Source organism: Doryrhamphus excisus, linkage group LG19, assembly GCF_037039965.1.
Source record: "Doryrhamphus excisus strain RoL-2023G ecotype Guam linkage group LG19, RoL_Dexc_Guam_v1.1, whole genome shotgun sequence".
Classification (NCBI taxonomy): domain Eukaryota; kingdom Metazoa; phylum Chordata; class Actinopteri; order Syngnathiformes; family Syngnathidae; genus Doryrhamphus; species Doryrhamphus excisus.
Window position 1 is genome coordinate 7316292 of NC_136375.1, and position 16959 is coordinate 7333250.

At 39.3% G+C, this 16959-nt stretch overlaps 1 protein-coding gene across 1 annotated transcript; it reads left to right on the forward strand.

The window, feature by feature from the left end:
• Positions 1 to 55: 55 nt before the first annotated feature.
• knl1 (kinetochore scaffold 1) lies at positions 56 to 13244 on the forward strand (the record flags this gene model as incomplete). The annotated part of the gene is made up of 27 exons (XM_078799251.1): positions 56 to 109; positions 209 to 291; positions 368 to 449; positions 621 to 675; positions 749 to 801; positions 921 to 1578; positions 1641 to 1653; positions 2635 to 3137; positions 3227 to 3264; positions 3457 to 6786; positions 7750 to 7864; positions 7946 to 8004; positions 8084 to 8182; positions 8258 to 8373; positions 8594 to 8684; positions 10045 to 10161; positions 10235 to 10322; positions 10441 to 10503; positions 10589 to 10628; positions 10717 to 10821; positions 10913 to 11004; positions 11641 to 11706; positions 12040 to 12149; positions 12502 to 12623; positions 12718 to 12843; positions 12940 to 13032; positions 13110 to 13244. Coding segments are annotated over 27 exons (6372 nt in total), but the record flags the coding sequence as incomplete, so codon positions are not given.
• Between the last annotated feature and the right edge of the window lie 3715 nt (positions 13245 to 16959).

The following is a 16959-nucleotide window of genomic DNA, read 5'->3' on the forward strand; positions in this document are numbered from 1 at the left end:
TAAATATTGCTACAATCATTGGCATAAACCATGCTGTCATTATTTTCAGATATTGAAAGCTCCTCGGAAATCAATAAAATCCTCTGATACAGAGCAACAGGAAAATCAGGTAAACACATTTCTTCATTTGAGATTTATACATTTAAGACATATAAATAACCAGGATATTTTAAACCTTTGGTAAATATTGTTTATTATATGAATAAAGGTTGAAAGTGCCAAACCAGTGGAAAAAAGGATTTCCAGAAGAGTTAGCTTTGCACCAGCCAATGATGTTCTTCTTTTCCCCAAGTAAAACACCACAGCCATTTAATTTAATTCATTTTATTCAAAGAGTGTAACCGTTTCATTCTTTTACATTTTCAAGGGATGGGAAAAATGCCTCGTCAGGCCGAAGTCCATTACAAGAACTAATGACAACAAGTACAGTGTTTTTTTTTTTTCAATACATTGGATTTAATATTAAATAATAAGCAATTTTCTAATATTTTTGTAATGTTTCAACAGGTACCCCAAGTCAAAATAGGTAACCTAACTATTTGAAGTGATTGTCTAAAATGTACTAAAACAAACTTAGTTTGTTTTAACATTATACAATCCAACAACAAATAATTTTAATTTTTGCTCACTCTAGGCTCCAGGTGTCAAGTGAAGATGGGATTCAACAAATTACTGGTGCACATTACAGTCCCGATCAACTGCAGTTTATGATTTGTATTACTTGTATTAATATTTGTGTCTCATATAGGAATGGAAACCCTGCTGAGTGCACCTCTTCGGGCCTCTGACCAAAACGAAAAGGTGGGCTTGGCTTTGTTTTTCCTTTTTCCTCCCCGCTACCACCAAGATGATAATATAGCTTCATAAATGTTTTATATGTACATTTAGCAAGCATTCATTTACATGTAACTTGTCTTCAGGTCATCTCTGACACTGACTTTGGAGAGAAAACTGTGATGTATTGTGCGGATGATGGAATCATGGACATGACCCAGTCTCACACCATCAACATCGATGTCGACTATCTCGTTGATACGCCACAGAAGAACAGTTTCAACGTATTTCAGAGTGGAGAGACTACATTGATGCCTTCAGCAGACTGCAGCAGCCATAATGTTAACATGGCTAGAGGGTTAGATTTTCCATTTTCTGGTAGAAACACAGATTTCAGTCTACCAGTGTCGAGTTTTGATCCAACTTTGACCATTTTTCCTGCAAGTCTTTCAAAACCAACTGGATTGAATGTGGACACAAACCTTTCCCAGACTAAAACCCAGAAGTTCAACGTGGATATACAAAATCAGGTTCCATCTTCTGTTAAAAATACTGGGAATGTGAGAGAATCATCCCGTGGCAGTGCACTCTCTCAAGATGATGACGTTGTCGACACCTGTCGTGTTACAGTGTTGACTGATGATAATGACGATCCTTTTCAGTGTCTCTTTCCCTCACAAGAAATGTACTCTCAGTCTGACAAAGGGTCACGAGAATCACAGAACCAAGAGAACCCACAGAAGCACGTCATTATGACACCTGGCTCATTCACACCAAAAGGTACCCTTATTGCAGTGAACAAATGTAACTTCCTAATACTGTCACTTTAAGCACATTCTAACAATTCTGCAAACCTTTTTTTGCAGCACCAGAACACAGGTACGTTTCCTGTTCATCTCGTATTGTCTTTTCTGTTACATTAGTAGTAGTAATTACCGTATTGATGCAACTATGTCGTCAAATTAATACAGTCGACCATCGCTACATCTGCATTCAAACACTATCGCAGTTTTTCAAAAATTCATTAACAAATGTCCGCTGTTGTGTGGTTGACTATTATTATTTAAAAAATCAACCAAAGACAAATTATGTATTCCAGTATTCTAGTCACTAGGTGCCAGTAATGTTAGAGTAGTGAGATGATATTCAATTAGTTTACCTTCACACCACAAGTAGTCAGCGTTCTCTTCCCATTCTGTGTGGAAGTGGTACGTTTTTGGCTCTTAGCTTGTCCTTCTTCCCCACTCCGTTTGAAAGACTTTCTTCAGTTTATAAATAAATTCATGGCAAACGTGTTAGCTCAGCAGCATGCTTGTTAAAACCGTCTCGTATGTCCTTGCCATGATCCTGTCGCCTGCGCATTACCTGCAATGAGTTGTAAACAAAGAATACTGGAAATATAAATGTGACTATAGGGATGTTATTTCATGCCTACAGGGCTCTAATAATAGTTAAAAGTGTAATTAATGTAGAAAGTCATAAACAGGTTTTAAAAAATATTTTAATTACAAAAATATTACATTTATTAATATAGAATCCTACTTTTCAGAAATTCACTAATCGAACTCAGGTCTGGAACCAATTAACAACATTAAACAAGGGATGATTGTCATCAGAAAAGTTGAGTTATCTTATATTGAGGGTTTAGAGAGTTATGCAAACAAACAGGTGGCACCATGTGACCTCTCTCTCTGAGAGCCAGAGCTTTACAATCCACCAGTTCTTATTTCAGTAAGAAAGACTGTATTTGTCTTTTTAAAAATATTTGTTTTATATTGTAATCAATGCGGTTTGTAGTAATTATTTCCAGGACATACCAGACAATGTGGAACAAATGATCTTGTCTTTTGTGCCCAAAAGGTTCCTGAAGGGGGGCGCTGAAGAACACACAGAGAAAACAGTGATGTTCCCTACAGATGATGCCTATGTGCACATGACGCAGAGTCACCCTGTTAAAAACACAACAGATCAGTCAGCTGCCCCTATTTATGACAATGTTAGAAAAACTGTGACTTCTGTGGAAAAGAGACACAAAGATACTCTAGGCCGATCTTCATCTGCAAATAATTTGGACTCCGGAGTCTTTGCCAGCCTCTTAAAGCCAAAAGACACCAGCCTGAATTCAGGATATTCCGGAATGGCTAACCCTGTGTTGACCAAGGCACCATCCAATGGAGATCCAGTCTGTCCTGAAGATGACCTGAACATGGATTTGACAGAAGTTCAAACGGGACATATAGAGATTCCCGGGAATAATGACCCACTTCAATCTTTCCGACCTGCACAGGAAATCCACCCTCAAGGCGGACAAACCTCATCTCAACAGTTCTGTACTGAAAAGCAGAGGTCATCTTATAATACAGGTATAGTAACTGACAAAGCTTGACAAAGAACTTGGCAAACGATGCATATAAAAAAAAAACATGGCTTAAATCTCCATCTCTACATTTAGGGAAAGAAACGTCATTAAAGGCCTCTTTTCGACATCAGGTGAGTTCACTTATTTTGAATTGTGCTTTGGAATGAAAGGATGGAAAGCCTCGGCATGAGAACAATTACGTATAAACTATAAATTCAGTGTTCTCTTTTCAATTGGCCAAGCAGATAATTAAAAAGATGGGCAGAACTTGGATAGCAATCTGATTTTTATTTTATCATCCTAACTGAAAATGTCTTTCTCAGATGACTTGTGATAGTCAAGAGGACTGCAGACAGAAAACGATGAGATTCACTGACGACAGCGCACTCATGGATGTGACTCAAAGTCACACTGTGAACATAGACTGTGTTTTACCAGTGCAGTCACACAAAAATGCGGTCAATTTACTGACCAAAGAGGAGAGGACCGTTAGGTTCAGTGCAGATGACTGCGCTATGGATGTGACACAAAGTCACACCACAAAAATGACCACTCTTGTGGAGCCGGGGCAACACCATAAGGTTGACATTGTACCTGCTGGAGGAGAGAAAACACGAAGGTTTACTGCAGATGATGCAGATATGGATGTGACCCAAAGCCATACCGTAAACATTGATAGTCAATTTGAGCCACACATCAAAACAAATGTGGACATTCTACCAGTTGGAGGCGAAAGAACCGAGTGGTTTAGTGCAGAAGATGCGGGTATGGATGTGACACGAAGCCACACTGTAATCATTGATACTCATTTTAAATCACAACCACAAAATGTGGACAGTGTACCTGTTGGAGAAGAGAAAACCATGAGGTTTTCTTCAGATGATGCAGCTATGGATGTGACACGAAGCCATACCGTAAACATTGATACTCATTTTGAACCAAGGACCAAACAAAATGTGGATGCTTTACCAATTGGAGGAGAGAAAACCATGAGGTTTTCTGCAGATGATGCAGCTATGGATGTGACACGAAGCCATACTGTAAACATTGACACCCATATTGAAAGAAGGACCAAACAAAATGTGGATGTTTTACCGACTGGAGGAGAGAAAACCTTGCGGTTTTCTGCAGATGATGCAGCTATGGATGTGACCCGAAGCCATACTGTAAACATTGACACCCATTTTGAACCAAGAACCAAACAAAATGTGGATGTTTTACCGATTAGGGGAGAGAAAACCCTGCAGTTTTCTGCAGATGATGCAGCCATGGATGTGACACGAAGCCATACTGTAAACATTGACACCCATATTGAAAGAAGGACCAAACAAAATGTGGATGTTTTACCGATTGGAGGAGAGAAAACCTTGCGTTTTTTTGCAGATGATGCAGCTATGGATGTGACACGAAGCCATACTGTAAACATTGACATCCATTTTGAACCAAGGACCAAACGAAATGTGGATGTTTTACCAATTGGAGGAGAGAAAACCATGAGGTTTTCTGCAGATGATGCAGCCATGGATGTGACACGAAGCCATACTGTAAACATTGACACCCATATTGAAAGAAGGACCAAACAAAATGTGAATGTTTTACCGATTGGAGGAGAGAAAACCATGAGGTTTTCTGCAGATGATGCAGCTATGGATGTGACACGAAGCCATACTGTAAACATTGATACTCATATTGAAAGAAGGACCAAACAAAATGTGGCTGTTTTACCGATTGGAGGAGAAAAGACCTTGAGGTTTTCTGCAGATGATGCAGCTATGGATGTGACACGAAGCCATACGGTAAACATTGACAGTCATATTGAAAGAAGGACCAAACAAAATGTGGATGCCTTACTGATTGGAGGAGAAAAGACCTTGAGGTTTTCTGCAGATGATGCAGCTATGGATGTGACACGAAGCCATACGGTAAACATTGACAGTCATATAGAAAGAAGGACCAAACAAAATGTGGATGCCTTACTGATTGGAGGTGAGAAAACCTTGCAGTTAACGGCAGATGATGCAGCTATGGATGTGACCCGAAGCCACACCGTAGCCATCGATACTCATTTGAAACCAGGAGGACAAAATGTGGTCTGTGTACCTGTTGGAGGAGAGAAAACCATGAGGTTTTCTGCAGATGATGCAGCTATGAATGAAACAAGAAGCCACACCGTAAACACTGATACTCCTTTTGAACCACACACCATAACAAATGTGGCTATTTTGCCAGTTGGAGGAGAGAAAACCTTGAGGTTCTCTGCAGATGATACCACTAAGGATATGCAACGAAGACACACTGTAAACATTTCAGGAAATTCAATTTTAAACGAAGATCCTCCTACCAAGAAAAGAGAAAAGATGACTACTCTGTCAAGAAATAGATCTTTGTCAGTACTCAGTTTTGATACAGGATTTAAAACGAACAATTCCTGCTTGGCTCATCCCATGATCACCAGAGAGGAACCTCCAGCAGAGCCGTCCTTTCCAGAAACTTCTGATCTAGACCACTTCATCCCAGCCCAACCAAAAACACCATGCATGGATAATGACACCAAGGTTCAAGCTTTTGTAGATAATGATGTGAATGAAATCCCAAACATGGCTGCCTCATCACAAGGAGCAGCAGCTGATGTTGGCATGAACATGACTGAAGTTCAAACAGGCTTGATTATTGTAGAAAAATGCTCAGATGAGCCCTCTCAATCTCAATCATCAACACAAGACCCATATGCTGGTCTTCAAGAAGCTAGAAAGGCAACTTCACCTCAGTCCAATCAAGAATCAGGACCAAGCAAACACGATGGAATGGAAATCTCAAATGTTCCAGATCATGGAGACTCAAAAGAAACCAAGATTAGAAAAGACGATGAATTAAGAAATGACACAAGTTCTCTGCTGACAAAGTTTCAAAATTCACCCATTGCTAATGATCATGATAGTCCTTCAAGAAAGTCTCGACGAATAAGCTTAGCTGATCTCCACAAAAAAGTGAGGCGTTTGAGCTGCTTGGTAAACCCAACTCCTGAGACTCCAGCTGTGGACAGCTGCAAATCACCTACGCCTCATTTGGACCCTGGCGTCGACAAAAACACAAAGAATGATTTGCTCCCTGCAGCAGTGCCAGATGTTGAAACAGATTTAGGAAATACTAAGGGTGAAGCACCATATCCTCCACAAGAATATGCAACTGTGGAAACTTCTTTTAAGCTTAAGACTAAAGAGCTGATGTCAAGACTTTCAGTGGGAGGCTTTAAGGCAAAACTCCCTCAGAAAAACAGAGCTGATGATCCAAAAAAGGCAAACTCCAGCCACATAAATTCTGAGAGAAAAAGTGCCAGTCGGACCACAACTAACAATACTGCAAATAATTTGGGCAACTGGAATGATGATGACGTGAGTGACATTTACGATGAAGAGCTCGATAGCTGCGAAGATTTATCAGAAACACTGGACGATAGGAGTGCTCCGAAAATCCCAGAAAATGCTATCCCTTTTGAAGGTTTCAATATCTATGAATCTTTATTGGATGTTTTTGAAGAAGACGGTGCAAATTGTGACCCTGCAATAAAGAGACGCTTGCCATCGGATGAAAGTAACACTGAAGAGAAGAAACAGAAAAAGTCCAATCTGATGGTTTCTGAGGCTGTTGAGACGGTAAGTCAATTTCTGTTAAAGTGGAACCTCTAAAGCAGGGGTCTCAAACTCAATTTACCTGGGGGCCACTGGAGCTAGGGTCTGGGTGAGACTGGGCCGCATCAGGTTTTCAAAAAAAAACACATTTATTAAAAACAGAAAAATGAATAAACTTTGCTTTTTTCTGAATTTCTACAAGAAAAGCTCTGATAAAAAAAATCCACTGTTCTCAAATATCTTATTTTTCTACACAAAATAAGATGAAAAATAAACAAATCAAGAATAAAGAAAATCAATCAATCAGTAATGAATAAATATAATAATAATAAAACGGCAAATAATAAAAACCACATATAGTTGGTGGGTAGACAAATTATTTTTTTTCAGATTAAAATTAACAAAGCATTATTTGAGCCCTGTAGACATGACAAAACACGACTATAGTCACATTTATACTCTTTATTTACAACATATTGCGCAACTGCAGGGTCTTGAGACACATGCTAACTCGCAAACTTGAGAGCTAGCGACCTAAACGGTAGCCTTCAAGTTATTTCCTTTAAACTTAAATAGCCAAAAACTTACCACTTCCACACGGATAGGGAGGATAACTATTAACAGTTATTTAACCTTTAACATGAACATTAATCAAACGTAATAATTTTTTCTGGGTACATGATACCATAAAGCATCCATATCAAACTTGCGCGGGCCGCACTAACATTAAATTTTCATATCAAGGCGGGGGCCTCAAACTAGTGTCCTGCCGCGTGTTTGAGACCTCTGCTCTAAAGTAAAACTTTTGATGTCTCAAATATGTATGACATTTAAGTAAATTGTCTTAAAATTTGGGTCAAATTTTAGACATTCAACAGTTGAGGTTCCACTGTACTCCTGAGATAAGCTTTGCCAGTTTATTTATTTTTAAGTTGGTCAATAAATTGTCAACAGATGTCCACTTGGTTCTATTTCTTATGACTCCAGGGAATACAGCCTCATATTCTGCAATATGATGGTAACATCATTACAGCTCCAACGACAATACACACTATGGATTCCTCCAGCAGTACTCACACGTCTAGCAGCAGAAGCGACTCCAGTAAGTCCTCCCAACGTTCTTTCATTTAAAAAAGAATTGTTCCTCAAATTATGTTGAACAGGTTTACTTTCTTATCTATAGCTTTGAAACGGAGCATGATGGAATCTCAACTAGAAGACTACTCCACTGATGTGCAGAGGGTTTGTTTTCCTTTGATGTTGTAAATGTATGTTTCCGTACCTCTACTCTGCCCTCCATTTATCAGTGATTGTCTTTCAGAAATTCGAAGATGGCACAATAACGGTATCAGAGTTCCTTAAGCTCTTCAACATTCACTTTGTGATCCATAAACCCCGGCAGAGCATGCTTCCTGGCAGAGTAGGTTTTATTCTGTGAACCCATATAAAAACCACAATAACATGCATTAATAGACTTGTTTTTGTTTTGGCTCAGTCTTCATTCGACACAGATTGTACACCGATGGATGTAGTGAAAGACAAACTTATAAATCGGCCCAAACAGCTGGTCTATGAAGCGGACATCAAGAGCCTGTCTGAAAAAGTGGAAGGGTGAGATTGCTATTCATTCATTATTTTTCTATACCACTTATCCTCATATGCTGGAGCCTATCCACCCTGGACTTGCGGCCAGCCAATTGCACGGCGCATAGTATAAACAACCATACACACTCACATTCATACCTATGGACAATTTAGTGATCACTATTATTCCTTAAAAGTATCACTTGCACTACATTAAGTTCGAAGCACACTTGTTTTGTCTTCTCAGGTTGAATTACCGAATGCAGGACTTGGACAAACCTCTTAAAATGGTCAATCAATCATTATGGGAAGAGATGAAAAATTCTTCAGAAAATGAGGTATTGCTGCTTTTGCTCACTTGATACTAACACAGCGCCAAAAAGTCATATTAAATGTCATTTCAACACATCTACGCTGCCTGGTGCCATTTAAAGTACTAGTATTTCATTGTACTATGATAGTTCATACATCTTTTCATCGTCCTTTTCGCAAGTGGACTCGGACTCCATTGCCAATGTAAACTATTCATTCATTTTCTACCGCTTATCCTCACGAGGGTCGCACATTCATACCTATGGACAATTTGGAGTGGCCAATGAACCTAGCATGTTTTTGGAATGTGGGAGGAAACCGGCGTACCCGGAGAAAACCCACGCCTGTGCGGGGAGAACATGCAAACTCCACACAGAGATGGCCGAGGGTGGAATTGAACGCTGGTCTCCTAGCTGTGAGGTCTGCGTGCTAACCACCTGAACACCGTGCAGATCCCAATGTAAACTAGTTAGATTTTTTTCATATGCGACTCTGGCTTTGTTGTTCTATAGATATAAATCCGATATGTATCAGATCTACTGCAACCTTAATGGTCAGGTTGCATATATCTGTTTTGCTCTGTGACACTTACTCACAGATGGCGGCATCTCCTAGGCAGAATAATTTAGTTCAGCAAATGTTGACAAAATCCTAGAAAGTGCCACAAACGTGCCAAGGAGAGGACATGCGTACATAAACACACAGCAATGAGTGTGAACTTATGTTTTGTACATGCATGTTATTTCTCGGAAGCATCGCATTCACATTTACTGTAGAAGTTTCATTTTTTTTGGGCATCATATCCTGTGTGTGAACGTAGCCTACGTACATCTATTTAGCGTAAGGCGGCTTCTTATGGTGGAAATACACCACGGAAAAGGAAAGCTATCGCCATGGAAGTGACAATGAAAAAGCTGAAAGAGTAGAAACACCCAGCAAATGTTCAACTATCACGGCCATCATGAGATTGTAGCTTTCAGCATGTAAAGCACCTGGCCCCCGATGAAAACAGTAATAACTGGTGGGTTTATTATTGTTTCATGTGTTCTCTTGCCATTTCAATTTTCTACTCCTAATAAACCACAGAGTAAGGACAGGAGTTTTCTTTACTGTATTTTCTACTGCATGTCCTTAATATGCTCTGTATACAATGTGAGTGACTTCAGAGGTAATCTAGGTATAAAATCTGACTTACACAAAAACTCGACTAGCATCCATCTAGGAACATGACTCGTACATATGTAAAAAAAAAAATGGCACAAAATGACAGCTTTTATCAACAGACAGTGTGGTTATTGTCCTTTTCATGTGCATAGAACGACCAAAAAATCTCCACCATGTGTATTAACTTTATCCTGACTTGTCTGTATTTGCTTGAATCTGCAGCTCAAATGTTTTGGTGTAAAACTAAAAGAAAGAAACAACTACTTCAGAAAGATGAGCAAAGTCCGGTCGCATGAAATGAAGGAGGTCCTGTACACAGGTGTCGTGCAGGCTATTACGGTAACTAGACAGTACTCCAAAGTGCTTTTTAAAACTGGTCAGAGATCTTCAATGTGACATTGTATTTTCCCAGGCTGAACAGCAGAAACTAAAAGTTAAAGTTGACAAATCTGAGGGGATGATCAGAATGCTGGATGACTGCATTAGTGACTTGGAAGCAGGTAACCCCTACTGTTTTGACATATTTGCACGCTATGTTTGTCTGCTGGACAAAAACATTAAATTAAATTAAAAGAACAGTGAGTGTTTACAGTCATTAAAACGGTTTTGTCTACCCAGAACTTGCAGCAATTGAGGTGAAAGGAACTGACAGCAAGCCAAGTCTGAAAACACTCCAGGACGGTAAGTTGCATACTGCATGTATTTTGTTGTATTTGTATACTTTTTGTCCAATAATTAAATGAAACCATGTATTTTTTTCCAACAGAATTGCAGAAAGTCAATGAGACATTGAATGACAACGAGCGGTAAACTGACTCGACACTAAAACTAGGAGTCCATGTTGTTGTAATAATGTTTTAATTTTATTGATATGCATTTTTTCTCCTGCTGCAGTCAAATATGTGAACTGGAGATGCAGAAAAAGCAAACTTCGAGCAAACTCGACTACCTGAAAGCTGACGTTGCAAACCTCGAGGGCTCCATTGCCATCTTCAATATGTCAGTTAGTTTTTTTAGCAGTCATCATTTCTTGTGCAGTTTTTCTTTCCTGCGTTTTCACAAAAGAATATTTATGCATGTCTTTTCACAGGCTCAATGAATGGAGGTTGAAAGAAAAGACAGACCAATATGCCGTCTACACTTTCCTCAGTGACACATTGCATCTACAGTTGATGTACAAAGGTACTTTATGTCTTCCAACACATACTCGTGATTATCACATACTACAGTAATTAGTTAATTGGCCCTGTACCCTAGAAAGCGCCCATGAATGATACGGGAAAAGGCTGAAATGATACTGTGTCAAAGCCCAGGGCAGTGATACTGATAAAATATAGAGTTTAACCATGTCCAGTATCAGCCCCCGTAGCTGTCCACTCAGAGCGTGCTGCTCTGGTATCGTGCCCGTGAAACAACCAATCAGAGAACAGCGCACAAGCGTGAACACACAGCGTTTGTTTTGCTGCAGTCTGTGCTCTGTCAACATGTCAGCGGTTAAATAGTAAATAGTATAGTAAATATTAGTATAATAGTAAATATTAAATAGTATGTAATAATAAACTCATGATTAAATAGTATGTGTAATAAGATCATCACATGGTTTGTCTGGTATCAGGCCCAGTATCATGCCCCCGCGTGCCAGTATCAGCCCTCGACCGAAGAACCATGTGATAACCTATAAATCTCCCCACTCTGACGCAAATAGAAAAGTGGTTCCTCAATCAGTCGTCATGAATATCAGTATCATGGCCCTGTGATTTTCTCTTTCTTTTGGCAGGGATCTAAAATACATGTTTTTGGGTTTTTTTTTTTTTGCAGGAGATGGTGCTGCTGAGGATCCTGAGCATGAAATTTCACACATCACTTTTACATTTCTACTTGATGGTGAGAGGGGAAAAATACAAAGTCCACATTAAATAACAGTACTGTCTCAAATATATGAGGGTATTTTTACTTTCAAAAAAGCCACCCATGGCTGCAAAAAATGCGGGTTCACCACTTATTTATACCCACATATTTATATGTGTATATCTACATAAGGAAACGGGATTAGTCAGTTAGTCTGTCTTTGATATTGTCTAACCCCTAAGTCTAAGTCCCGAAAAAGGGTTTGTTTTATATTCAAGTTTGTCTTATGTATATAATTTCCAGGATGTATGTTGTGCTTATTGTATTTTCTTTGTACATTTCCATCTATGCATTTCATTTTGCATGTAGACACAAGGTCGCAATGTCACGCCCGCCTGGTTCACAAGCTGCTCTCCCAGTACATTGACAGCCAAACAGCTTGGGTGGAGAAATACCCGACAAGCAGTCGTGTTCAAGAGGTAAGATAAGATAAGATATGCCTTTATTCGTCCCTCAGTGGGGAAATTTGCATTGCACAGCAGCAAGAGTACAGAATCAGTTAAGCAGTACAAAATACACAATATAGAAAAATAAACAATATAAACAACCCAAGTATTAACAAAATCAACAGTTTTTCCCAGAGTTATATACAATACAGTATGTAGATAATATGAAACGAGATGTCTATACACTGAGATCTTGCTAATGAGTTAATATGAGGCGTTATGGAAATACTGGCCTTCTTGAGGTGCGGGTGGATGGATGGAAGTTGAGTCTTGGTGTTCTAGAATAAATGGTTACTGTATGTATTCCTCTTCCTGCTGCGCTCAGCTGCTCTCTGACGTGTCCTTGGTGGTCAGTCACTGTCGTCTCCTGGGGGAGGAGATACGGCTGCTAAAAATGTGGGGAGGTTTACGGCTCAATATTGTGGACATCCACTGTGTGGACACTCGGTAAGAGTACTTTATGAAGTTAGCTGTCTACAAAGGAAAACTACGCTGTATTACTTCATTCACTTGAAAAATAACTGTCATTGTCTTGTTGTAGTGTACATATTCTCTTCAGTAGTCTGAGGACGTGCGCCAAATTCGAGGTGACCTTTTCTGTCAGCTTGGACACCCACATTTATAGTCTTCAGGTGCACAGCTTCAACGCCATCATCGGGAACACAACGTAAGTATGACAGAAGGAAAGCTCTGACAGCGTTTTAACGTTTAAGTCTAAGAAAAGGCCAGGGTTTCATCCAGTCTTGCATGTGTCTGTCTGCAGGATCCAGCAGATTGAAAGCATCATTGAGTCGTTCATTCCGGCCAAGAAGCTCTTGACTAACGTCATTAAGAAGATTAACACTGACCTCCTTTGGTGAGACGAAGTTACACAGTCTACTTTGAAATGGGATTTTGCTAAATATCTCTTCTCTTTCTGTCTGTTACCTCTAGATGGCGACCATGCTCTACTTAACCTGCTAAGTTGTGTTGTGGTTAAAAAAAAACACGTGTAAATATTTGACGTATCATACATTTATTAAGAGTAGTTCAAATGTAATATTTCTTACCAAAAATACTCATTAAAGCATTTTTTCTAATTAATTTTTCAGTGTGTTTTGTATCTTCCAGGATGTACACCTTGTGTCTGCATGTTAACAAGCAATTGTAGCTAAAGCAATTTGGAGGTACATAGCAATTAGATTTTTAGTACTTGAGTTTTTACATGATTGTGTGTTGGAGTAGCTTGTGCCTGTAAGGATTCTTTGGTCTAATTTATATGGCAAAATGTCTTTTCATTGACAATATTCAGAGATATTTATTACATTGAACAAGGGGAAATACTGCCTTATGGTTAGTTGGTTATTATTATTATTATTTGGTTCAATGTTTTCTTTGCGTGAGTATTCCCACACACTGTGAAAACTTGAAAGGTAGGTTAATTGGATATTCAATAGTCCATTGGTGTGAATGTGAGTATGAAGGCTTTTTATGTACACCAAGGATGTCTAAAGTGCGGCTCTGGGGGCCATCTGAGGCCGGATACACATTCTAAAACTATAATATAAAATTTATAAAACAGCAAAAATGAAAAGTCAGCAGCAATTTAACAATAACAAAGTATGCATAAAGGGTGAGAGTATTGTGAGGGTGGTAGTCGAAATATATATAACTTCTTACCATATTTACTTGAGTGGCTTTACAAAATATCAAAGTGGCCCTTGCGTCCAGTATGCGGCCCTAAGTGGAGAAAGTTTGGACACCCCTGGTGTATACAGTATTTCCCTGGGCTAGGCTCCAGCTTGATTCTAAGCAGCAGAAGGGGTGGAAAATGAATGCTTTGAGTTCATTGGTCAATCAAAGAAAGTGTCAAATATGAATCCACTTTTTTTCTTTTTTTTTGGCTGAACTGTGCTGATGTCGTTTGAAAGGTCGAACAACCAGAGATGAAACTCTGAGAGGACAAAAAAAAAAGTGTGATGAGCGAGTGACTCTCCATTCCTGGTGCCCTGATGTTAAAGGTCAAAAAGGGCTTTCCTAACCGTCACCTTCAAGTAAGCCATCAGGGGCGACATGTTCCTCCCCCAGAAACAACAGCTCTTGTCAAAGCACATCGGGGACACCCGGATCTTCAGGCGGAGGTTAAGTTTGGCTCAACATGCTTTTTGCATCTTACTTGCACTTACTTGTTTACTTACTTATACTTGTTTCTTTTTATTGAAATCTAAAAACAGTATGTTGCAACTTTAATTGAATGTCATTTACTTCTGTTCTTGTCTGTACTGGACGACTCCCTGATCATCCATCAACCCTATGAAAAACCAACTATCATCAATATTAATTATATATTTAGATGTAGTGTATTTACAGTGCCTGGCAATGGCCCCCATAGGAGCCTCTAATTGCATCAAGTAGAACATTTTGCACCAGTGTGCATCACATCAACACGTTTAAATCTTTTTATCCTCACACCTGGAAGCAATATTTCACTGCTGTAACATCGTCAGTGTCCTCCACTGACGTCAACAACTGTAAGGTGGACGGTGCTGAAATTTGGTTTTTGGAAGATGGAGACCCAGTGGAAGGTTTTATTTGTTTGGGGGATCCTGGTAGACAGCTGGAGCTTCAACCAAGAAATGACATCAGCAGTAGAAGAAGGAATGAAACATGTTAAATTGGGCCATGCAGTACAAGATGTGAATGTGTTTCATTCTTGAATATGGCTTTTTATTAGTCAAATGTTGTGTATTTCTTTGCAAAATTAAGCATAAAAGTGGTTAAATGAATGTCCAAGGCATTCAAAAAGTATTCTACACTGGTCACTAGATGTTTGGTCATGGCAACAACTGGCTTATCTCACAACAGGCACAATGATCAGTAATAAAACACGGGCTACTGTTGCTAAAGTAGCACACACAAAGCTAAAACACACTCAGCTCCTGTAGGGAACACATGATGTATTTATTATGTCTACTTTGTTGGGTAATATGAGCGTAAAGGTGACTATAGGGGTGTTAGTTCATGTCTTGAGGGCTCTAATGTTGAAAACAGGTTTTCTATGCTCTAACTCAGGGGTCTCAAACTCAATTTACTTGGGGGCCACTGGAGCTCGGGTCTGGGTGAGACTGGGCCGCATCAGGTTTTCCAAAAAAAAAGCGCATTTATTAAAAACAGAAAAATATACAAACTTTTTCAGTGCTTTGGTTCCGATTTTCTACAATAAAAGCGCTGATAAAACATTCCACTATTCTCAAATATCTTCATTTTTATTTTTCTGCACAAAATAAGATCAAGAACAAAGAAAATCAATCAATCAGTAATAAATAAATATAATAATGATAATAATAAAACAGCAAATAATAAAAACTTAAGAAACCACATAGTTGGTGGGTAGACAAATTATTTTTTTCAGATTAAAATGAACAAAGCATTATTAGAGCCCTGTAAACATGACAAAACACGACTATAGTCACATTTATACTTTTTTATTTACAACATATTGCGCAACTGCAGGGTCTTGAGACACATGCTAACTCGCAAACTAGAGAGCTAGCGACCTAAACGGTAGCCTCCAAGTTATTTCCTTTAAACTTAAAAAAGCCAAAAACTTACCACTTCCACACGGATAGGGAGCATAACTATTAACAGTTATTTAACCTTTAACATGAACATTAATCAAACGTAATAAATTTTTCTGGGTACATGATACCATACAGCATCCATATCAAACTTGCGCGGGCCGCACTAACATTAAACTTTCATATCAAGGCGGGGGCCTCAAACTATTTAAAAAATTTATCAATATATCAAACAGATATATTTTAGAAAAAAAGTTCAACATCACCTTCAGAAACACAATATTTACGTGTGTGTACTCTATATCCTGAAAGAAGAAGACACACAGGGTTTCATGCTTTGCACAGTTGACTCCTGTTGTCTCCTCATGTCCCTCAGCCATCTCTATCAGAGCCCCCACCCCCTACCTCCCAGACAGCTGAACTTATCTTGTTATGTGGCATTGAGGGGGGGGCTGACTTAATTGGTCCTTGCAGGCAGGTAATTAGTTCTGGTGGCATGTGCTCCCATAGGGATGCCAATGACAGGAATACAGCTTGATCCCCTCCACCCCCCCACCAACCCCACCCCCATCACCCCGACTCCACCCATTCACACACACTCAAGCAAATACTTATGTGACCCAAGGAAGTTGCCACATTCTCTGCCCATGCTTAGGAAAAGACAATAGGTCTGGCTTGTGAAAATAGGTTCCCGCTCAGCGGGGTGGAACAGTGGAGCCGCAGCAGCTGCTATGTAGTATTGAGCCTCGGTGGTGCCAGCAACCACGCTTGCCAACACTTACTTTGCTTTTTTTGCTTATGAGAAGGAATGTACCAAATAGTTTGAATAAAAAGGGGATCAATAACTTGTCATTTAAAGAATGCATCAAAAAGATATAGCATTTCATAGAATTCTACACTAATCTCTCGGTGACAATAACCACCAGCAAGCTAACGCGTGAGTCTATCTCAGGGGTCTCAAACACGCGGCCCGCGGTCCAAATGTGTCCCGGCAGGACACTAGTTTGAGGCCCCCGCCTTGATATGAAAGTTTAATGTTAGTGCGGCCTGCGCAAGTTTGATATGGATGCTGTATGGTATCATGTACCCAGAAAAAATTATTACGTTTGATTAATGTTCATGTTAAAGGTTAAATAACTCTTAATAGTTATTCTCCCTATCCGTGTGGAAGTGGTAAGTTTTTGGCTATTTAAGTTTAAAGGAAATAACTTGAAGGCTACCGTTTA